Source organism: Calypte anna, chromosome 1 (assembly GCF_003957555.1).
Source record: "Calypte anna isolate BGI_N300 chromosome 1, bCalAnn1_v1.p, whole genome shotgun sequence".
Lineage (NCBI taxonomy): Eukaryota > Metazoa > Chordata > Aves > Apodiformes > Trochilidae > Calypte > Calypte anna.
In genome coordinates, this window is record NC_044244.1 from 86,119,060 (window position 1) to 86,142,788 (window position 23,729).

The following is a 23,729-nucleotide window of genomic DNA, read 5'->3' on the forward strand; positions in this document are numbered from 1 at the left end:
AATCTGTTTCAGCACAGGCAAAGGAAGGAGGTCAGTCATATCCTGGCCAATAAGGACTGGTACATCCACACATCCATGTCTGTGTATAAGGAGAAGCAACACCTGCCTTCCTTCAGAAGGAAGGTAGGGCACATAATTACATGCATTACATTGCATTAATTACAATGGACAAGTCACCGTAGCAAGTCATCTGCTAACTCTACATTACATTGCAACCCAATTAGGGAGAAAAAAAGTGGGTGCAACAAGCGGGCACCCTAATGCTTAAGCAACAGAAAATAATAAAGGAAAAAGCAGTGAAGGGCCTTCTCAGGCATAGAACAGAGACCATCTGTACATGAGAGAAGCTCTCTTTCCACAGCTTCCCAACATTTGACAGAATCACTCCAGGCAGGATCTAGAAAAAAGCCAAAGCAGAAGCGAAAGCAATATGACAACTCACCGCTCACTAAATATCCAATGGCCTTGGATTTGACCTCCTCACTCAGCTGCCCTGTCTTGTTCAGGTAGTCCAGAACATAGATGTTGGGTGCAAACAGGACCATGTTCTGCTCTCCACAGCCAAAAGGCATCTGGAGGAGCTGGTGCAGGTTCTGCATGGCAGTGCCCATGATGTCACCTGGGAAGTAGTAGATACAAGAGGGATATTAACAAAACTCAAGGCTGGTTGTCACAATCAGAGAGAGCTACTGAACAAGAGAAGTAGGAGATGACAGAAAAGAGAGAAATAAAATATGGATTGGTAAAGATCTTTGAATGAAACACCGAACATCAGAGAAAAGGAAAAGCGAAAAGAGAAAGGTTTGGGCATTGGCAGAGAACATTGAACAAAACAACATGGAGAAAGGGGAAAAGGAAACACACAGCTGGAAAGGAAAGTGCTTGAGATAGAAGGGATGAAAGACAGAAGTGAGGTATGCTGGGACTCAGGAGAAAAATCTGTGATGGACAATAAAGAGGAGCAGAAACAGCACATGGTACTTCTCTAAGACTGCTCACTCACCCAGCACTGAGAAATATGCTCTTCCTGAGTCTTGTACCACATTGGAGGGCAGCAACAGGGAAAAACTCTCTTTCACAGGTGCTCCTGAGAGAGAAACAAGACCCAAAGAAGTTCAATGCAGTCCCAAGAAATGGCTAATAAAATGGGGGGTGGGAGGAGGGGAAGGGAGAGAGGTTGTGAAACAACAGGAACATTTCCTATTAGAAATGCCCAGATTGCAGCCACTTCATTTTTTTCTTGGCTATAAGGCAATTTCTGCATTAAACCACCCTCAGCCACTGTTACACACTGTAGGTCATGTCTGTACAGATTTTTCTTAGGCATGCTAGAAAACAAGAGACAGCACCTTTAACTCCAACACAGGCACACTAGAGAAGTCATGACAAATCTGTCCTGGCTCATATCCTGGCACTTAGGCAGGATGGCCCATTCTCTAGGGCTTTCTTTTGTATTAGGTCTCATACTCTCAACTGCTGGGGCATGTTTTGATTAACTGAAAATATCTGTCTATCTGGAATATGATAGAGGTATCACTATCTTTCTCCTCTAGCCACCTTCCACCCATCAAACCACACAGGAACAAATGGAGGGGTGGGGAGAGAGGACTTTACCTTTTACACAGAGCACAGAGTTCTGGGCTGTTTCCTTCTCAATTCCTTCAGGCTTGGTTGAGATGAAGGAAAACAAGAGAGATGAGAAGTTAGTGAGATAAGAAGTACAGAGAGAGAGAAATCTTTAACATGGAGAGAGGGATACATGAAAAGAAAAGTGAGTGAACTGGAGACCAAGACACAGTCACAAACAATGCCTGCAATACAGAGCTCTGAAATAATAATTTAAGCAAGAACAAGAAACATGATTCTAAGTCATTGGTGTGGTGTTGGAAGTGGAAGAAAAAGAAAAAAAAAAGGAAGGGAGACATTGTCTGACTATCATGTGGATGACCTGCCACTACTGTACTCAGCAAGAGACAATTAACATCCTTGTAGCAACAGGACAGCAGCATTTCAGCAACTACTTCTGTTAGCAAAAGCTCATATTTGCTCTAGAGGGCTGTCCTGAAGAGATGCCTGTAGTGCTGTTTATCATAATGCTGCAGATACTTTAGAGGAAAAAGTGTCTGTTAATAATAGAAAGGGAAGATGTTGTGCACTATAACATCTGGTAACACTACTGATACCACACAACACAGTAGGAAAGTATTAGGGTTTTTTATGAATCAGAGAAAACCTAAGAACATAAAATCTACCTGCCAGATTCCCACACACCGAAAGCAGACTAGCATTTTCCTGTAACAGATATGCAATACTGCCACATAATATTTCCTTCTGTATCATGTAGTCCCAATGAGTCTTCTTCCCACAGGAAATGGAAAAGCTGTAAAATTTTAGCCCATTTGCATGGACTTTTATAATATCTTGAGTTCTGAGGGTACTTCTCTACAGGCATCAAATCACCAGAGGTGCTTATGAATCCCCCCCCTTTATCACTGTGCCAGACTATGGTAGAAAACCAGAACACTCAGCTTGAGGCTGTTTGCTTGGCCATTTAGCTAGCAGAAAGGCAGCAAAACCTACCACAAACTGGCAAACCTACCACAGCTGTCTCAAAAGGAGCAGAGAAGCAAAGAGGGTGCCCTGAATTAGAAGGGACAGGTAGAAGATAAAGGGAAGGATGGGTTGGGGTAGGAGTCAGGCTACAGTAGTGGGTAGGGGAACTAGGAGATGCTGTGTTATTGCATAGTGTTATTAAGCTGTATTCTTTCTTTATGCTGCTCTGCCAAAGTATCAAGATGCAGAAAGATCATCATATTGCCACATTGCGTAGTAGTCTCATAGAATAATAGGCCAGCCCAGGTTGGAAGTGACCTCAAAATACCAGCTGGTCCAGCCTTTTAAGGGAAAGGGAGTCTAAATGAGATTATCTATCATGGTGTCCAATTACATCACAGCATACAATCCAACCTGTAAGAAAGATCAGTCTTCCCTTTCCCACAGAGCACATACCTCCACCAGCAGCTGTCTGATGACTGTGTCTTTCCGCCCTCTCTCAGGGGTCTCCACAATGGCATTCCCACAAGGCTGCTGATTCTGCAGGGCCTCAGTGGTCACCAAGAACTCCACCTGCCCTGGAAGAAATAGGTGTCAGTCAGCCCTGCTGGGCAGTGGCAGGCAATAGGAGTCACTACCACTTCCAGGATTTTTAACTTGCAGGCTTCTGCAAGGGATTTTCTATCATATCTGGACCATGCCTTTTTCCCACAGCAACATAGCTATCTATATCAGAAGCCATTCTAAAGAAGATGAGCTGCACTGCTGTTAAAAGGTGATTCTATTTTGTTGAATCTTTTCCAGAATCTAGGACTCCAAAACTGTGGAACTTACCAACCCCACTGCTACCCTGTATGTGCACCACAGCTCCTACCACAGCACATCTCAACAGTGGAAAAATAAAGTATGATGATCCCATGGGGCAACCATCTAATGTCTGGGAGAGAAAAAGCTGGCAGAGCATCCCTGTTGACCAGAAATATCTCTGGCTTTAGAAGATGTTGTTCAAGGGCTGTGAGGTTTGCTAATATTGTATGTAGTGCTGGACAGACCCTTGGACATTGTGAGTCTGCCAGCCTTTGCCTCCCAGACAACCCCAGATGAGACAGACACTCGGCTGCAGTGTTTCCCAGGGAACTTCATTGCTCTAACACCCAGTAATGAACAGGCAAAACAGCGCAGATAAACCCTCCCTGCAGTTCTCAGCAGCCTGAGAATTTTACCTAGAGATTTGGGAGTCACCAGCCAAGCCACGGTTTTCCTCCCATTCTCACAGAGACAGTGAGATTCTTCCTCCTTTTCCACCGGAGTAGCCAGGAAGTCAGTAGACTGAGCCAGAGTCACACTGACCTGTTGCAGAGGGAGGTGCAATCAGGGAAGGATGATCATGAGAGACAGGGATCTAAGAAGCCATAGCAATAGGTATTTCTTCAGTAGCAAAGGAGTTGGAGCTGTGTGTTCTGCATTCAGAGTATATAGGAGCAATATCATAAGAATTTCAGGGGTGAAGGGCCTTATCAGAGATGAGATAAGAAGGCTAGATGAAGGCAAGGGGTGCACAAGAAGGTACACAAGCACAGAGAGGATTTAAACCTTCCTTACCCTGATGCAGGCAGCCAGGTAGTTGAAAACGGTGGCTTTGAGTGTGAAGGACTCACCACGCACTACAGAGTAGGGCATGGTGAGCTCTACAAAGAAGGGCTGGAAGGCTCTGAGGGACACTGTTGGGGACAGGCCAAAGCCCCTGTCTGCTGAAGTGCAGAATGCATTGGCTTTCCACTCGGTGATGGTGTCAGGGATGGTCACATCTAGATCAGCATTTCCCTCAGAGCTGGTGAAGCAAAGACAGCAAGGATAGAGGGATTATTTTTTATGACATTTTGGTAGCTATCTGTACCCCTTTCAGTCTACTGAACAGTACTGGCAGTGTGAATGATGGGGCAAATTATGCCTGTTAATGTAGGGTCACCCCATCTCTTCTTCCACAATCCCAACAACTCCTAGGACGAGTCTAATTATGACTGAAGGTAAATCCATCTCAGAGGATTGCCAAGCGATCTCTGCATTTAGAGCATTGAAAAGACTACGCAAACATGTGGGATTCATTTTTTCACCTTATAAAACAAATTATTATAAAGGAAGGAACTAGCCCAAGGTGCTTACCTTACAGATACTAAACTCCAAATCCAAGTTTCTGGGAAATACTTTCGGACTGTCTCTGTCAGCTCTTCAGGAGTGCTTGATGTGGCATAATGTCTTGGTCCCTGAGGGCCTGAATGTGAAGAGATGGAAAATAAATCAACTACTGATAATTCCAAACAAGCAAGGTCTCCATCATAATCATCATCATCATCACAGTTCAATATGTGAAAGCAATAATTTATGTGGCAATCAGAAGCTCTGCTGGCAGCACGTGTTTGCTGTGGCTGCCATAAGCAATGGTACCAGCAGCAGTGAAATTTCAGGGCCAGGACTTAGGAGCTAGAGCTAGAGTGTTATTTCCTTCTGGTCTTCAGTGAACCTCAAAGTTTTTGGGGCAGCACTTCAAAAGGCTAAAACAAGGATGTTAAAACAGAGAGCTATACATGTGGATCAAGGGTTGGACTTGATGATCTCTGAGGTCCCTTCCAACCCAGCCAATTCTATGATTCTATGATTCTATGATGTTCTGTGCAAACAGCTATTTCCCTTTCTGGTACAGTTATGATGTGACATCCTATCTCCATCCTTTACCAGGCTACCTAGGCACGGAACAACCCTATCTTGCAGTAGTTTTCATAGGGTCATTGTGACACAGAACACCACCTCCCTACCAAATCTATGGGCTACTCAGGAACTATATTAAAGGTGATCAATTTAAAAGCATACAGTTGGAATCTGGGAGGGGTTAAAATAGACTTTTTGACTAAAGCAAGGTTTTCCCACTAAAAAGTTATTCCCAAGAAAATATTCTAAGTTGGAGTGAAATTTGGTACAAAATGAGACTTTGTTTTAGTTTGGTTTTGAACAACTGGGAAACAAAGACAGGGTGGGTAGGACTTGGTTTATTTGGCTTTTACAAATGGAAGGAGAAATCCACCCAAACAGATAAAGAAAAGAAGTTCTTAACTAAATTCTAGTTTCAGTCATCTACTTTGGCTAAATTTATTTTTACATTCAGAAAGAAACTGTGTAGCAGGCAAGTATCCACACTATCTATGCAACAGTCACCTCCAGAGTCTGAAAAGGTCTCAGGCTACAAATTAAAGATGCTGTGAATCAGAGATGTATCACACAGCTCCCAGTAAGAGTGACAGGCAGCTTGCTTGTATTTGTTTCTCATTATATTTGAGTCTTCTTACTGCTGTCTATTGCAGTTTAAAATAATTAAAAAGCATCTATTCTGTATCTCAGCAACTTCTGTCTGAAGTTGAAATTGTTTTAAAACTGGATGTGTAAAAAAGCACAGGTTCTTGTGCCAAGGGAAAACTATTAGTCAGTCATCCAGATAGAATAACTTGAATTTTCTAAGGAATTTCCCCTTAATACGAGACTTTGGAGGATCATATGGGCTACTTTGTCACCCAAACATCTATATTTTGAGATTGAGTTGAGATAGCCCTCAGAATTAGGGTGTGTCCATCTTACCATTCTAAGACCCCAAATTCTAACAACTCGTCACTAAAAAATTTGTCATCTACTTCATGTCGTTTTGGCCATACATAAAACTGGATGAGGAGAATAATATTTTCTGCTCTGCCAGAGTCTTTGAAAAGCACATGGTTCTGCTGACTTTCTTGGAGTTATCAAAGCTTGCCTGTAGACTTTCACAACTGAGCAAAAGAAATAAGCCCTACACTCATGCAGCTGACATCTCTGAATCCAGCACTTTGGTACTACTTCCAAGGGTTCGGTCCTCAACCTCAGCTCTTATTTAAGTATCACCCTAAAATATAGACATCTCTCTTTTCAGAACAGAAGTGATAGTTTCTTTACCACTTGTCCTCATTGCATACATAGGTGCTCCAGCCATGCCTGAAGGTGCTGGAAGGCCAACTTCTGGAGACACGTACGTCTGAGTGCTGCAATACCGAGGTTTTCTCACTGCAGTGTTTGTGAAAACTTTTAAACCCATTCCCTATGGGAGACAATCAAGACAGTTTTTTGTTACTGCTTCAGGAAAAAAAAAATCATACCTGTGAGGGTGGTGAGACACTGGAAGAATTTGCCCAAGGAAGTGGTGGATGCCCTCTCCCTGGAAGTGCTCAAGACCAGGTTGGATGGGGCCTTGAACAACCTGGTCTAGTGGGAGGTGTCCCTGCCCATGCAAGGAGGTTGGAACTGGATGATCTTAAATGTCCCTTCCAACCCAAACCATTCTATGATTCTATGCTTCCTGTTAAAGTTTATACACCAGACCTGACACTGTTGTTTTACTGCCTCAAAAGGAGGAGCTGTTACTGTTTGTAGATTGGACCTTGGCATGGTCTTCCCAACTTTGGGTCTGGGCACTGGTTTCAGTCCAGTTCCAGCCTAAGGATCTGGATGATGCAAGGAAAGTTTTCTCTCTGGAAGGAAATGTCTGTGGCTCAGTTTGGAGCAACTGTAATGGCACAGGATTATATACATCCCATTACAACTTCATTTCAGATCAACATCAAAGCATTTCCTGTAAGAAAACTTTGAGGCTGATCCCTTCTCTAGCAAGCTGGGAGCAAAGTTGGAAAGACAGATGAAGCTCATGACTCACCAGACTTGCCTCTGGATAATAACTGGTGTCAGATCATTCAGATTCACAAACCCTTCCCTCATTAGGTTGCATCATTCTTAAGTATTTTCAGGCTGAAGTATTCTCAGTCCTCTCCCACACCAATTCCTAACCATGCAAGAGGGATATACCTTTAGGATGCTGTAAGTATCTTCTTCATATGTCTCCACAACTGGAGAATAGGTGATCCCATTCAAAACTATCCTTTTCAAGGGGACACAATTCTCCAGGGGCTCCTCCATGAGCGTGTCCGAACCATGGTGATAGTTATGCAATTCCTTCACTGGCAGTAAGCTATAGACCTAGGCAGAAAGAGAGGGGGAATTTGCCTCTTTTGGTGTCCACTGTCACAAAACACACCAACTGAGGGAATTGGATGTAAGTACTATAGCAGTCAAAACAGCTGCACATACATACACATTGCCATGGTCCTCCCTGTGATGGAAGCAATAGGAATTTGGGTGTCAAAAAGGAGATTCAAATTTGGACATGCTGCCTCTCGTGTTGTAGACAGCATGTACCCTGATTACTATGGCTCAAATACATAAAAAATTACACTGGCTAGCCCATTTGCAGTACTTCATAATTTGCTGTTTGGCAAGAGGAGAATAAGTTTTCTGACACTTCCAGATGTTACTCCAAGAAAACATGTCCAAGATTGGAGAGAGTAATAAGAAAATAATCATAAAATACACAAGTGTTTGGCTCAGGCCAAGAGAAGCAGTTCCCTTAAAAGAGCTTCCTAATTGCCATCCCTACAGTCACACAAAAACAGCTGCTGCCCAGTTATCATCTTTTTTGCTCACTGGAGAAAGATGAGAAAAAGCACAGGGCAGCTTTGTTTGTGTCAAGGAAACTGTTCACTGTTTCCACCCCCACCCTGGGCTGCACTTGCTCAGACCAGGCTCCGAGCTGCTTCACAGACAAAGCACTTACAGAGCTGGGTGACAGTTCAGCTTCTGGCTTCATGAGGAGAATGCTCTTGTCCACAGCACGGACAGCACAGAGGGAATCAGGGGAGGCTCTGAGCATCAAGCGAGCATCCCAAGAAGGCAGCCCTTCAGAAGGAGAGAAGCTCAAGTCCACCTATAGCCACAGGAAAAAGCTGTGTCACAGACACCCTTGCAGGTCTTTTCTTTCCAGTTGAGTGCTTTCAGTTCCAACCTTACAAAGCCAACATATACACATACACCCCCCCACACCACCACCACCCCCATGCTACTGCAGAGCTGGGTTTCCTCCTTGCAGTGCCAGAGGAATCAGCACTAACAGTTCTTGTCAATTTCACATTTGTTCAGAAAACTTTTAGGGCAGTTTTGAGTTTTATAACCACAGTGAATGTGCTGAGATAATCGCACATGGCAACTAGATCTGTTCAGGCAGCCAGGAATGGTCTTGAACTCGGTCCAGTCTCTGTACCACACCTAGATATTGTATGTGGAGAGAAAACAGACTTGCAAAGACCTTGCTTAGCAGATTCTTTGGTAACATGACAACTAGTGATGCCCTGGAGCAATATCACAGTATCTACTCTCTGGTAAGAATTCTGAAGAACTGCCCTGTTGGTTGAGGCCTGACAGACTTGTGTGCCTTCTCCCAAACCTGGCTCAGAACTCTAACATCTCCCTTCTAATATCTGCCGCAGAAGTTCTTGCTATCAGGACTTGTTATCATCATCTCACATGATTTTGTACTAAGATGTCTGGCCTGCATAAATCAGTGGTTGTGTCTAGTTTCTAAGAGGGGTTTTATCAGTGTAGTCCCTGCTAGTACCTTTTATCCAACAGCTGATCTCCTCCAAGCTAGCAAAACCTGTAAGCAGTGAAGCTACCTACAGCAACTGGTAGGTGGCTCGTCCAGTTTTAGTAAACCTAACGAAAAGACCTGAGCCAGGATAAATCTAAATAAATGAGGTTGGCTATGCTGCATTCAGGAGGGCTTCTTCAAGAAGTGGATGCTTACCTTATTGCTGAAACACTTCTCTACATTGAACTTGACTGAATCAGCAATCACCTCCATGCTGGGGGCAGTGGTGTACACAAGTACTTGGGCCACTGGAGCAATGTCAGCTTGTACAAGCAGCTGTAGCAAGAAGACCCCATTGGCTAGCAAACAAAACAAGAGCAAAAAAATTATATACAGGAAAGCTGAGGTTGGAGCAGTCAAACTGTTAGATCTGACTTCATGCTGAACTTCATCCCAGCCAGGCTTTCAAGTGGGATGGACTGGTGCTTACAGAGATGATTGTGTTCCACTATCTGACTGAAAAAGTGTGTTTCAACTCCTGTTTTCCAGTGTGTAGCCATACTGAATTTTGGTTCAACTTCTAAAAACAGACTGGCAGTCTGTGTTTCCTAGTAGCACTGGAACCCCAGAAATGCAGTCTCAGAAGAAAGACAGCTGACACGTGGGATAAGAGCAAAACTGCAAAGCCTAAAGGCAGAGAAAAGAAAGCTCAAACTCTTCCCATACCTCAAGGGACATGGAGATGTGGATCTCTGGACTTACATGGAGGCAGCCTGTGTGTCTGCCACAGTTGCCTAGCCTCCCAGGACAACAACACTTTATCAGGGGAGAGGAGGAACTCACCACTTTCATGGTCCAAATCCAGAATGTGGGTGCCTGCTTGCTTAATGATTCCCTTGGCCATCACCTGAATGGAAGGAGAAGCCTTGCTGTAAGTGGGAAACCTTGAAGAGAGAGAACCTGAGAGGAGAGCAACTGAGCTGTGCTTTTGCTGCTCGCACCCTGCTCAGCTGTTCCGTGCCTTCTTGGAGCAGAACCCCAGTGCTCACTCGGGGGGCACTGGGACATCCTGACGCCCCTGCTCCTAACCCACAACCTTTATTTAATTAATTAATTAATTAATTAATTTTTTGTGGGAAAGAACATACAAAGGATAACAGGAAAGTGTTTAAAGCATGCTGCCACAAACCACAGCTTCCATCTTCATCCCCCCTACAATTACCAGTGGCAACCTCACTGTAAACAGGTGCAAGCTTACCAGGTAGTAAAAGATCATTTTCTTCTGCTCTCCTGTGGCCTCTGGAGAAAGGATATAGTGCACCCGGACCTCTGTGGGGGAGCCACAGCTCAGTGTCTCAGACTTGGGCTCAATTTTGAGGAAGCTGCTACTAGGAGAGTAAAAGCGCTTCAGGGGAAGATAGCCTTCTTCATAATATGGAGCAACCCAGGAATGGTCATAGCAGTAGGGGTGTACTTTATGAGTTGCCTGGAGGATGAGAAAATGCACACAGAGATCCTCAAACACAGGTGGCTGAACTGGAGCCAAAATTCATGGCCTAATATTAAAGGTATGGTATTTTTTGTATTTAAGTATCAATGTAGTCTACAAAAAATCCATGAGTTTGGAATATGCAAGGCAGGGTGGTGGTATCCTTAGTCGTTGTGAGTTATCTCACTTCCAGAAAGGCTGGAATTCATCTCAAAACAACCTGAATCATATCAGTTGTTTGTTTACTATCAGTATCACCTCAAGGGCTCTTTACTTTAACACCTTTCCCTACCAATAATATCCTGTTTATTTAAAGATAAGCTGATTTTAATTTTTCTTCTCATTACCAGTGCTGTAGAAGGGATATATTACACTCAGTTCAAAGATTGCAAGTGCCAAGATCAAGCTAGTGATGGTATGGAAAAGGAAAAAAAGTCTCCACCTGACAATTCAAAACCTAAATTGAATGGAATTTTAGAAACTGAGAAAGTCCAGGTCTTCTTAAAAATGATAGCACACTTCACATTTGGAAGGGTGCTACTTCAGCATTTCATTTGCTTCACATGCCCTTATTTCCTTATCTTCCTCACTACACCAGGATATTCTTGCTTTTTCTTTACTCTCCAGATTTCTGAAAACTTCAAGCACCTAATGTCAACTTCTGGATAATTTTTAATGGTTTTAATCTGTGACAAGAGAAATGTAGGGAGAAGAGCAAATATAATTGTAAACAATTCTAAACAATTACAACATTGTTATCACCTTATGCCAAGGTGAGATATTACAAAACGTACATATTTCACACATACTGCATTTTTCACTGACAAAAGGATGTTCAGCAGCACTTATTTTTCCCAGATAAGCAAATTCCATACCAGGGAAACAATTTCTATGAATGTTCATATTCTTTTTCTTTTTATGGCAGGAAAAGAGATGAAAAACAAATGAAAAAAATTTTAAAAGGAGGACCACTTAGAAACTAGAAATGCTAAACTAAACCCTGAGAGCTGCAGATTGCCTTAAGTGACTGCAAAGGATATTTAGAAGTATACTAAGAAAATAATCTAATTGAAAAGAAGCACTAGCAGCACTCCACCATGGGAGCTGGACCCACTCTTGAAACACATTTGTATAGGTGATCCCTTGGATGTGATGATCACTTGGAGCAGAATGGACTATTATGATCTCCTGATGATCCTTCTAACCCTATATTGCTATTGCCAAGCAGAAATCAAACACTTGCAAGCCAAGTGCAATTGTGACATGGCAACCTGGTTTGCTGTATGGCTATTTCCACCACATTGTTGTCACAATTGGCACAGACAACCAGGAACAAGAAGCTAAGTGCTTTTTCACACATAGTAGAAACTTCAGTACCCCTCTTCCACCCCTGTGGCTCACTTTGTCACCTCATCTGCCCGCAGGACTCACCCTAACTCCAACAGAATCAAACTGCAACATGGAAGTGTTCAGGGCAAACTGTGCCCTGCCCTCTTCATTTGTTGTGTAGTTGTTTTCCTCGCCTCCTTGTATAGAAATCTTCACGATCTCATTGGCCATTGGAGTGCCAGATCCATCCACTAGTTTCACCTAGAGGAGAAAAAACAGCAACAGTACAGGAGAGTAATGCAGTCACCTGAACAGACTGACTGATAGACCACCAAGCTAAGGATGCTGGGCTCCTTCAGACAAGGAAGTGTCCTCTGCACCTTACATGTCCACCATCTACCTCTTTCAAAGAGAGCTTCAAACTTTCTGAATATTATTTCTTTGGCCCTTTATTTTCTCCACCTCTAGATGAGAGAAGTGGACATGGAGATTGACGTGTACTCAAGCCCTCTAGGCCTCCTATTAAACAGGAGACTGGAAGAGGCATATTTTATTTGAGTGGAGAAGTGGAAGCACAAGAACAGAGGGGTAAGCAGAACGAGGGCTGTGCTCTCAGTTGTTGTTCTTCACTGGGGTCCAGCATCTTTGCAGAGGGGGAGTGTGTATCTGTCCAGGAGATTCAGTAGCATGATCATTTGGCATTCATGGCATTCCAGTACTCATGGTTTCCCTACCTGCCCAAAGAATGGGATTCCAGGCTTGTAGTGGGAGTCTGAATGCTCAAAGATGATTTTACTTATGGTGGTTGTGATCTCAGAGAAGCTGGTTCCAGTCAACTCCACTCCTGCAGGAAGAAGCATAAAGAATTAAGCTGCCCTTGCCTGAACAGAAGTACTTTTATTCCAACTCTCCTTTGCTGAACAAACAAACAATTTTGTTAATGCTCCAGGTGTCCAGTAGAAAAACTAGGATTCCAGAAAAGCAGGAGTCTGCTTTTCTCCCTTTTCTCCCTCACCCTGACTTGGCATACCACTCTGCTGGTCTCTCCTCATCTTATTACACAGCTCTGTGATCCATATGATTCATACCTGTCTCCTCCTCTTTAATCTTAGCTTCCACATGGAGCTTATTCTCATATCCACTTCTCTTGAGCTGGAATAGCTTTGTCTTTACCACTTCAGAAATGCAGCCATAGTTGTCTGACTGTTGGAGGAAAACACAACACTATTACAGTCTCATCTAGATAATATTTATCCAGCTTAATGAATCCATCACTGTGTGTTGCACTGAACTAGAAGAGAAATCCACAACCTAACACTTCCCCTTGTTGTTTTTATCAAAGCTGGGAAAGCACATAAATAACTTGGCAAGGAACATTTTGTAGTATATGCCACAACATCATTGCAAAGAATTTGCAACCTAGAAGACTTTTGTGTATGTGTGTGTGAAAAGTTTGAAATTCCAAACAATTGATACAGAAGCACAGGGAATTGTTCGAGTGTGTGCCACACAGGAATGATTTGCCAGGCATCATGCACATTAGAATATAGCTACTGACTTAAAATGCACAAGCTGTATAAGTGATACAAAACCCAAAAGCTGTGTTTGTATAGAAGGAAGATGACAGCTGGAAAAGTATTTCCAAAGCTTGCCACCTCTCTTTGGCATCTTCACGTACAAGGCAAGTCTCCACAGAAAAGAGAAGAGATGCCTGGAGCAGAGGTTAACACCACAGCACTCTTATTTTCTTTTAGCATGGATAACAACAGCAGGGGCAGAAGCACCTGTGGGAATCATACTGTCGCAGACCTCAAGGGCGATGAATATGTCTTCTGCTTGCTTTCCTATTCTGCCATATTTCCACAATTGCTATTATCCCAGCTTCTCTCAATCAAACTATCACCATTGTACCTGTCCATGCTCCAAATACTATTTAATTTTGCTCTTGTAAACTTGTCGGTCTTAAGAGTGAAAAAAGTGGAGGGTCTTAAACACTGCTACAAGTCCATACTTATTTCAGCATCTCTTCTCCCATTTTCTGTTCCTTTCCTGTCTCTAACACCAACTTCTGATCCCACAAATTGTCTCTAATGTAAGCCAAACCCAACTCTGCTTGCCTTACTCGTGCCTTTTCTATTTTACTTCTCTCATACACTCTACACCTCATCTGACCTTTTTTCTGTTGTTTCTTGCATCTCTTCCTTCTCCATCAGCTTCTTGCCTTTACACACATCTTCAGTACTGCCCAGATCTTTCCCCTCTTTTTACCTCTCACATTTCATCTTGCACCCAACCCTCTCTCCTTTGGCTTGAAGTCTCTCCTCTCTCCATACTGTCAGAGCAGGCCTGTACCTGCCAGGCATACTTTATAAACCATACTTTCTCCTGGCACTCTGTCCACAAGAGTAACCATGCCTTACCTGTCCAGAGAACTCATCACACACTGCCTTAGCCTCGTCCCCATAGCAGGTGGCTGCGCGCTCAAATTTCCGGCAGACACGGAAGCTGATGAGGCCAGGAACAGGCTTCCCAAATGTGTATCTACCAGCAGGGAGGATTGAAAGAAAAACAGAGCCATTAGGAATGTAAGAGGGATGTAGAAAAATGACTAGCTCACCCCTGGGAGAGATAAGACTCTCCCCTAGAGCTGCCTCCAGAATACAGCAGGGTTATCACAGGAAATGAGAAACAGAAAGAAGTTTGGTAACATGTTAGGATCAAGCTTGGCAATGGGGGCAGAACACTATATAGTCCTGATTGCATTCCTGGGAATAACAGACACGTCTGCGGAAATAATTTACCCAAATACTGATTTAGCTGAGAGTACCCCTCACCTTGGATGGAGAGCATGCTGCAAATATCCACCCCATCACCCAGTTCTGATGAACTGGTTTGCCTATGCACTTCCTCTGGCTTGCTCTTCAGCCCAAGTTATGGCTCTCCCTGCAGGATCCTTGTCATGCACAATCAAATGAGGTGGAGCAAGGGATACAGAGCAGCTTCATCACTGAGTTTTCTCTCAGGATTGAGAAGCAGAAACCATAGATAAAGCATCATTCCCAAGTAAATCAAACTGAAGACCTCTTCCCTAACCCTTCAGTTGGTGAAGAATAATGTTTCCACATATGGCATACAAAGTCTTCCAAACAATAATTGTTAGCTTTTTTTTTTTTTTTTTTTAATGGTAGATGGAGTCTCTTTGGTTCTGGGAACCTCAAAACAATTAAGAAGTATAATAAAGTGCCATATCTCAGTCTCCCAATTGTATTTTCACAACATCCAAAATAAAACCTTAAACCAAGAAGGACTTGAAAGAATGACACTCACAGACCACAAACTGTCACCTTCAGTGTCTCATCAAGAATGGTGATCACCTTGGGCATTTTCACTGTCACTTCAAATTTTGGCAGCACTGCAGCAGAACCAAAGGAAAACAGTCAACATGATGGAAAATAATATAACAAGATATGAAGTATGAGGTATGAAGGCTGCTCAAGGGATATTCTAACAAATGTCCTGAAAGCATTTTGCATCTAAATAGTCATGTTTTAGAGGTTTCTATCACCTGCACATCGCATTGAAGTCAGTGAAAGCCACAGGCACTGGGAGAAACACTGTGCCAGGTCAGAAGACAGGAGACAGGAGTATTACATCAACTGTTAAGACACAGAAGCTCCTGATATAACACATGCATCAGTCCCACAGCAACAGGATACAGTAAAATGGAGAGCTAAGTCAATAGATGTCTCCCTCAAATAGACAGCTGGGACTGCAGCATGGTCTCTGCATTTCCGAAGCATGTATGTCTTTCCAACTTGCAAACTAGGAAGACCCCCCAAAATTTCCCTGGTGACTTCATGCAGGGTGACATCACATGAAAACCAGGATGCAGGAGAGGAAGTAGATGGTGGCTGTCTTGAAAGAACTAGGAGACATTCAGGGCACAGGGCATTCATACAACTGAAAGATGTCAAAAGGACATCCAGACTCATCTTCAAGGACTCATCTCTGGTGCATAAGGCAGATCATATCAGACCATGTAATAAGGGCTTCAGCTGGCTTACTGGGGTGGGAGTCTATGTTGGGGGTGACCATGTGCAGGTGTGCAATGGTATGTAATTTTCTATCCAAGCAGAAGGAACTGGCATAGAAGTAGCAGAGGGGGGTTAAGGTACTGGTGTGAGCTTCAGGCTTAGCTTGTGAGGAAGGACAGGCAAGATCTGAATTTACAGTCACAGCCTACACCAGTAGGTGAGGACTTTTGTCATCAAGCAGGGGAGACCCAGACACACATACAGCCAACCGGAGATGAGACTGTGGCCTTAAATCACCTCTAAAGGAGGTGAAGTTTGTGAATAGACTGATCCAAGTGGACTTGTTCCTCCTGATGGTAGCCTTGATAAAACGGGCAACTAGAAGAGCTGTGCTGAATGGCCTGGGGATTAGGGAAGAGTGAAGACAGGTTGCTCAACTCCTTCAGTTTTCACTCTTCAGAAAGGGATGATGTTTGGGAGAGAGAGGACACAGAAACATTTTTCCAGCCATGCTGGACATCCTGGTCAGATCCACCACCCTGCTAATTAAGCTTTCATGCAACATGGGGCGAGCCATTAGGAACTTGACACTGCAGTGACAGTTACCATACTCCTCCACAGAGAAACGATGCTGAATTGTCTTCCCTGACTCCTTCTGTGCCACCACTGTGTATGTCCCTTGCATAGGTTCAGAGGTGAGGTTGAAGAACAGCTGGATTAAGCCCCCCTTTAATTCTGCCTTTGTCCATTGGTACAGACGGTTTTTCTTTGGGTCCTACAGATAATGAGACCACAAGGAGACTGTAAGGACAGTGTGAGTCTGCAAAGAGAAGTAAAAGCACTAGCAGAAGTGAGGGGAGGCCCAGTCCCAGTGTTTCAGGAGGCTGCAGAGAAGGAGCAGGGGGCACCTGCAGAGCTTTTTGGGGAGAACAGGGTTGGACAAGAGAAGGAGCTGTAAGCAGGGCCCAGAGTACATTGTTGTCACCATATGGGTTAAAGCTCTGTATATTCAAATTAATGTTATGTGTCTACTTAATAAATAAAATAGATAAGAATAATCTTGAGGCAACCGCTAGTTATGCTGCCTACGTTGAGATGTGATAGATGTAACCACGAATTGAATATTTGTACATACCTCAATATACACCAGTGGAAACTAGAAAAAGAAGAAAACAAACAACATGTTTAGAATGCAAGTCTCAACAGAACACAAGCAACGTGCTCAAATGACCAGAGCTATGAGCACATTTCAGGGAACAAGCTGATCACCCAGAAAGTCTGTGGTATGGAGCAACAGATCATTTTGAGGTGCATCAAAAAGAAGGGACTATCCTTTGTCTCAGACAGAAAAGTCATCTGAAATTACTAACTCTGTATGAGCTGCAATACTAATAAGAGCAGGTATACACTGGGACAAAATAGAGTTGTTCACTTCTGAGATGTTTGCACCAGCACCATTCATTCAGTTTGCCAAACTTTTCCAAGAATGCAGATGGCACCTTAGGCAGATATCGGAAAAACAGACCCTGTTAACAAGATCTGAGGTAGCCCAGAAATTGTGCAATTATCTCAGTGTATTGAGAGCTCTTCTCAAAAGACGCTTTGCTGTTTTTCCCCATATAGATTACTTGAGGCCAAGTAAGTAGTGAAAAGGAAGTATCATACTTACCACCTCATTCAAAGGACGGAAATCTTTATCCAGAGAAACAATTCTGAAGAGGACTGATGGAGAAAGGCAGACAGTAAGATTCCACAGTGCAGCCACCAACAAGAAAACATCAAAAATTAAATCACACAATCATAGAATTTTAAGGGTTGGAAGGGACCTTTAAGATCCTCTAGTTCCAACTCCCCTGCCATGGGCAGGAACACCTCCCAATAGATCAGGTTGCTCAGAGCCCTGTCCAGCCTGGCCTTAAAAACTTCCAGGGATGAGGCTTCCACCACCTCTCTGTGCAACCTGTTCCAGTGTCTCACCACCCTCATGGTGAAGAATTTCTTCCTAACTTCCAATCTAAATCTACTCTCCTCTAGTTTGAATCCATTCCCCCAAGTCCTATCACTACCTGACATACTAAAAAGTCCCTCACCAGGTTTCTTGTAGTCCCCTTCAGATACTGAAAGGCTACAATAAGGTCTCCTTGGAGCCTTCTCCTCTCCAGACTGAACAACCCCAACTCTCTCAGTCTGTCTTCATAGGAGAGCTGCACCAGCCTTCTGATCATCCTCCTGGCCCTTCTCTGGACACACTCCAGCACATTCATGTCCCTCCTGTAATAGGGGATCCAGAAGTGGATGCAGTACAGAGTAGATGGGGAGAATCACTTCCCTTGACCTGCTGGCCACTCTACTCTTGATGCAGCCAAGGATCTGCAGCCACTTATGGGCTGCAAGTGAATGGTACAACAGAGAACAGATCTATTCTCTTCTACCTAAATTGCATTCACTAGAAAGCTAGGTTATATTAGAAAGTTTTTCATGTAAGAAATTACATGAATAAGAGGATGGAAAAAGCAAATCCATAGCAGTGTGAACATTTTACTAATCCTGGGCATGGGAATCTCATTAATCAGGATAAAAGTTAAATTTAAGTTGCCTTTATCTACTTTGCAACAATACTTTTTTACACTGGGATTCACAGGGGTCTTCTAACTTTCTTATAACTAGACTGACTTCTTAGGGTGGATGAATGAAAGCAATTTATTTCAGAATTTGGCTGCAAGTCTGTGTTGGCTCTGATTGGGTAGAGAATTCAGTGACTCTTTAAGGACATTAGTTCCTGTCCAGGCCAAGTTTTGGAGATCAACTGCCCAGAAGAAATAAATGGATTATATAGTTGTCTGTATTGAGCAGAATCAGATGACACTTTGAAAGCTATTTCATAACCTAGTCTGAATTTTGGCCTTGTTTTCTGTGGGACAAATCTGCAGCCTTTCTCTGATTTCAGTGCAGGCTGTGTGGATCTCAACAACAGAGACCCCAGTGACAGAGGGAGTGTGTGCAGTTGCCCTAAGTGTGTGGATATATATTAAGGTTCCCCAAGTTGTTTCTAAGTGGAGCTGTAAAAGCATGTAGCTCGGCCATGAGATTGCTTCTCTGATCCCTTACAGCACAGTCCAACAGTTTTAGTACAAGTGTTTGCTTCAGATGCAAATCTCTACCCCTTCCCCAGTACCTGTCTGTCCAGGCTTGTAGATGGGTTTGTCTGTCTGGATGAAGACCAAGCTCTCAGAATTCTTGACCAGCACTGACTTGCGGCTCCTGAACTGCAGTGTTGCCCCCTTCACTGTCACAGTGATGAAGGTGACTGGTGACTGTCTATTAGATTTGGGAATCTGGAGGGTAAGAAGGCAACTGTTATGCATCACCTGAACTGAACACCTAAAGGGTTCCTGAACTAAATGGGTCCTCATGAAATAAGAAGTCTAATACAACTCTAATGGACCAACACAGAAGTGAGGGAACAAGAGACAGACTTTTACATGTCCTGTATTCCTACTGATTTCTGCTGCTGTGCAAATATTGTGCAGCAAAGAAACTTCCAGCTCTGCTATCCAATTATAAGGAATTCTTACTGCCCTGACCGAAGTATTTCTGCCCTTTTCCTTTTGACATTCACAGGGGCAATGGAATAATCTCCGATCTCTTTCAGATAACATTCCTAGTCCACATAGAGCATTTCCTTTTCCAAACCAGACATGACAGATCTTTATACATTTCTCTCCAAGTAACAAAATTGAACCTTCAGTCTTTATCTGACAAACCCCGACACAGATGCCAACCTTTGCGGTAACCTGAAGGCCAGTTTTTCAGCCCTCAGGCCAAAGGCACAATCTGTGTTCTGAATTACATGACCGACTTTCCTGGTTGCCAGTGATTTATTTTAGACCCTGGAGCTACCAGCTTCACTGAGATACAGTTTTTCTACCATCACTCTTTTTCAGACACAGGCTGTTCTCACATCAGGTCCGTGTACTACATCCATGAGACAAAAAGCGTCTAATGTTCATATGTCCTACCCCAATTTGAAGGCATTCACATAATGGATGAAGGATAAAGGGAGAAATAAGGATGAAATGAGACTCAGCTGAAGAAGCTGTTCACCAAACAGCTATCATCAAGAGTATCCTTACTAAAACCACTTATTTCTCCTTGCCTGTCCTGCTCATGTCCTAGAGACAGGCTGGCTTTCCAGGATTCCACATGTCCCATTCAGGTAGCATGCTAAGGAGATCTCATCAGTGAGAGGACACAGGATAGATATGAACATACTTTTGGCCAAGAGGGATGTGAATACCTACACAGTCTTACTCTGTTCATTACTACTCAGTGCCCTTATAGATTATCTCTGCCACAAGGATGAGATACTCACATAGAAAGGGATGCAGATGAATGCATCCTTCTCTGACACCACATCATCGATCAAGCTCTTGTTTTCCCCTTGGTACTCAAGTGTGGCACTCAGTGTCACGGACTCATTCAGGTGGGTCAGCTGAACACAGACTTTCCCAGGAGACTCAGTGTGTATCAGAAAGGGCAGTAGCACCATATATTGCCTGGGAACAGGGGAAAAGGACAGGTTAGAGGAGCAGGAACAGGTAACAAGAGCTACACAGAAAGAGCAGAATAAACTGATCTGATGACTACAGCCTTCACTGCGCAGGGAGAGAGGTGCATTTTCTAGGAGTGTAGCAAGATTTCCAGCATGTCTGTAGCAGCAGGGAAAAGCATAGAGGCTGGTCTCATAAGCAAAATACCATGGGAAACACTCAAGGCAAGCATCTGGAAGGGAATATGGTTTTTCCAAGTTCTGGCATAACAGCAGCACATCTTTCTGGGACCCTAAGTAAACCAGTGGGGAAAAGTCAACAGAGACCTTTTCAAGACACTGCTAGTAGGATTCAGCAGCAACACAAGTGCCAGTACCTAGTGGATAAATGCCTATGACTGTCTCTAGCATTACTCATGACCCAAACTTTCCACAGTGTGGTGCCACATCTTAAGAAAAAAACATTGGAGTAAATTTCAGTTTTTCAGGCACGCAAGCCCTCTGGCTAAGCCCAAGAAGGGTATCCCTATTCAGCCCTAAGCATCCTCCCTCCCAGTGGACAAACTTACCAGTTGCCTCCTGGGGTCCAGCACTGCATCTGGGAATCAAACCTAATCTGCCTAATGGCAATAGTGATCCTTTTTGCCTCTGATAGGAATCCTCAGAGCAGCAAGCAGCTGGGAAAAAAGCCCTCGATATCTCTGCAACAAGGCAGTATATTGCCTGTAGTGTAGGGGAGGCTCTGACACTTTTATGTCCATCATCTGCTCTTCAGGGAGAAAGCTCTGGCCCCCCCAAATTCCAACCTCCTGTCTGCTTAGCCTGCATGTGATGAAAGTGCTGCAGCACAGCCCTGCGTTGCTGAGCAAGAAAAAACATTGCCAAAAAGCTAAAGAAGAAAACCTCTGGTGTGTCAGGGCTCCTCCTGCAGGGCTTCTGCCATAGCTGTACACACATGAACACAACACACATACTCCTTTCACATACAAACAGGGCAAAAGGGGGTGAAGTAGGGATTGCATCACAATACACTCTCACAGATATGAACATTCACAGTCTTACAGTGCCGCATAACCCTGGGTGAGATGGTAATTGTCATTATATTGGTCAGGATAGAGATGGGAATTGTCATTATATTGGTCAGGATAAAAATGTATTTAAAAATAATTTCTGGTCATGGCAGATCTATTATTTGTTTCTTTTTTTCTCAGTATCTATGAAAAAAACACTCCCATCTTCCAGGCACTTCCAGCTGGAAATAGAGTAGTCAACTGATAATGAAGCCCTTCATTGTCCTTTTGAAAAAGTCTCTGTCTTCAGAAAAACTGAATGTGTCAACAGTTATTAAAAGTTGCCTTTTAAGTAAATAACTCTTGTGCAGAAACTTTTGTTGATATGCTGTGATTCTCTGAAGTAGCAAAAGGTATTCTGATAGACCTTTCCCTCTCTCTCTCTCTCTCTCTTTTTTTTCCCTTCCCTGAAGTTTTACTGATACCTCAGTTTCAAAGACTGTTTTGTGTCCCCCTGAAGCACTGGAGTTGCTGTTTGCACAAGAAACTTTACCCAGCCCTGGTGTCTGTCCTGTGTAAAAGAAAGGAGACAGAAGAGACAAAGAACAGATGCAGGAAGACAACCCGGATCTCCTGCCTGCCCAGAGGCCCTCCTGCATAGCTTACGGCTCTGTGGTGGGCGAGGTGCCTCCAGGAATGAAGAAGAAGAAGAGCAGAAGGACGATGTTTGGCGTGATGAGCAGCCTGCCCTTCCCCATGGTGCGGAGCAGGACGTGATGGGTCAAGCCTGGTCCCGTGCTGGTGCTGCTTGTACTCTCACTCCGCTCTGTGGGCCAACCCCTTTATACCCTCCTCTGCAAACAGCCCAGGGGCTGGAGGAGATAAGGGCTGGAGTCCGGGGCCCATCCGGAAATTGGGACAGGCAGTAAGGAGGAGCTGAGCTGGAACCAGCAGCTCCAAGTCCGGGCAGAAGGCCAGGAGCTGGGGGGAGAGGGAGGGAAGTGTGCCCAGCAGGCTGGAGCTGTCTCTCTTTAGGCAGAGCAGCAGCAGCAGAGAAGGAAAGGTGGCCACTAAAGAAAGAAGGGAGAGGCCCTCACTTCTGGCAGAACTCTGGTATGGATCTGACCACAGCGCTGGTCATAGGGAATGCAGGATCATTGAACTGGGAGCAGGAGATCAAGCCAAGGTTTGGGAAACAGGAGTGGGTGTGCCTTAATGGGCAGGATCCTTGGAAACAGGGAATGTAGACTGGGATCCCTAACCCCTCCACCCACCCTGCTCTCTTGTGCTGTCCATTCCTGTTCCCACCAGGGCTAGTGCCGGGAAAAGGGGACAGGGAGTGCCTGGACAATCAAGCCATCTGAGATAATCTGACCTTCACCCTGGCAGAAAAAAGGACAGTGACATGATGGAAAGCTGCCAATAGTTCAACCCATTAACAGCATGTAACACATTAACCAGTTCCCCAGAGCAGCAGCTGCCCCCATGCTGCAGAACAGACATGGCCCGGGTCTTGCTTTGCCTGTCCTGGTTCTTGTTCTTGTTCCAGATGAAGCTATTAGTACATCCAGATCAAGTGACTGATGCATCCTGGTTTCATTATGTGAAAATCCACGTAGTGTACTGTGATGGGCAAAGGTGTATCAGAGGGGGAAAGGTCTTCTTGACCATTGTCTTTCTTGTAGTTACCTTGGAACTGAAGCCGGAGAATCAATAGCTCTGGCAATTATTACCTTTGCAAGTGGCAGCAGAACATCTGTCTTACAGCCCTGGACCAAACTCCAAAGAATGGAGATCTCTGGCAGAAGAAGTAAAGCATAATTTTCTGAAGAAATAGGGTGCAGGATAAAATTATTATCTGTCTGTACTTCCTCTCCCTCACTATCTTCTTTAGTGGAAGAGTTGGACTAGATGATCTCGGTATGTCCCTTCCAACTGGGAAGATTCTGTGATTATGTGATTCTGTGACTATCATCATCAGAAGTTTGGTAAGCTCAGGAACTTTGGAGTTAAGAAATCCAAGTGCAATGAGATAACAAATTGTCATTGCAGACCTCGTTCTGCCCTGCAGTGACCTGCCTGGGAAATGAGAGAGTAGTAGTGTACATCCAGTGTCCTTGGGGACTGTACAAAAGACAGCCCTGGCTTGTGTTTTGTCTTCTCCATCTTGTGCCTAAAGTTTGCTCTGCTTGACCCCCAAAAATGTAATCCAGGAAGATCTGCCCCACACATTTAAGAGGATTTGTATATGGGCAGGTCAAGCCTTTTTGAA

General features: G+C 44.0%; 1 protein-coding gene across 1 annotated transcript in view; it reads right to left on the reverse strand.

The window, feature by feature from the left end:
• The window catches only part of A2M (alpha-2-macroglobulin), a 32,758-nt gene extending 10,316 nt beyond the window's left edge, over nt 1–22,442 (reverse strand). The window contains exons 1-24 of the mRNA XM_030465137.1: nt 22,124–22,442; nt 20,271–20,454; nt 19,074–19,233; nt 17,568–17,620; nt 17,034–17,054; nt 16,505–16,673; nt 15,192–15,276; nt 14,285–14,405; nt 12,953–13,067; nt 12,599–12,708; nt 11,967–12,125; nt 10,305–10,532; nt 9,890–9,953; nt 9,263–9,405; nt 8,237–8,386; nt 7,432–7,602; nt 6,529–6,670; nt 4,717–4,825; nt 4,156–4,384; nt 3,777–3,903; nt 3,010–3,131; nt 1,615–1,666; nt 1,004–1,087; nt 443–619 (exon numbers count right to left, since the gene is read on the reverse strand). Coding sequence (XP_030320997.1) covers nt 443–619; nt 1,004–1,087; nt 1,615–1,666; nt 3,010–3,131; nt 3,777–3,903; nt 4,156–4,384; nt 4,717–4,825; nt 6,529–6,670; nt 7,432–7,602; nt 8,237–8,386; nt 9,263–9,405; nt 9,890–9,953; nt 10,305–10,532; nt 11,967–12,125; nt 12,599–12,708; nt 12,953–13,067; nt 14,285–14,405; nt 15,192–15,276; nt 16,505–16,673; nt 17,034–17,054; nt 17,568–17,620; nt 19,074–19,233; nt 20,271–20,454; nt 22,124–22,215 — 3,067 coding nt within the window. The 5' untranslated portion in view covers nt 22,216–22,442. The remainder of the gene's footprint in view (nt 1–442; nt 620–1,003; nt 1,088–1,614; nt 1,667–3,009; nt 3,132–3,776; nt 3,904–4,155; nt 4,385–4,716; nt 4,826–6,528; nt 6,671–7,431; nt 7,603–8,236; nt 8,387–9,262; nt 9,406–9,889; nt 9,954–10,304; nt 10,533–11,966; nt 12,126–12,598; nt 12,709–12,952; nt 13,068–14,284; nt 14,406–15,191; nt 15,277–16,504; nt 16,674–17,033; nt 17,055–17,567; nt 17,621–19,073; nt 19,234–20,270; nt 20,455–22,123) is intronic.
• Between the last annotated feature and the right edge of the window lie 1,287 nt (nt 22,443–23,729).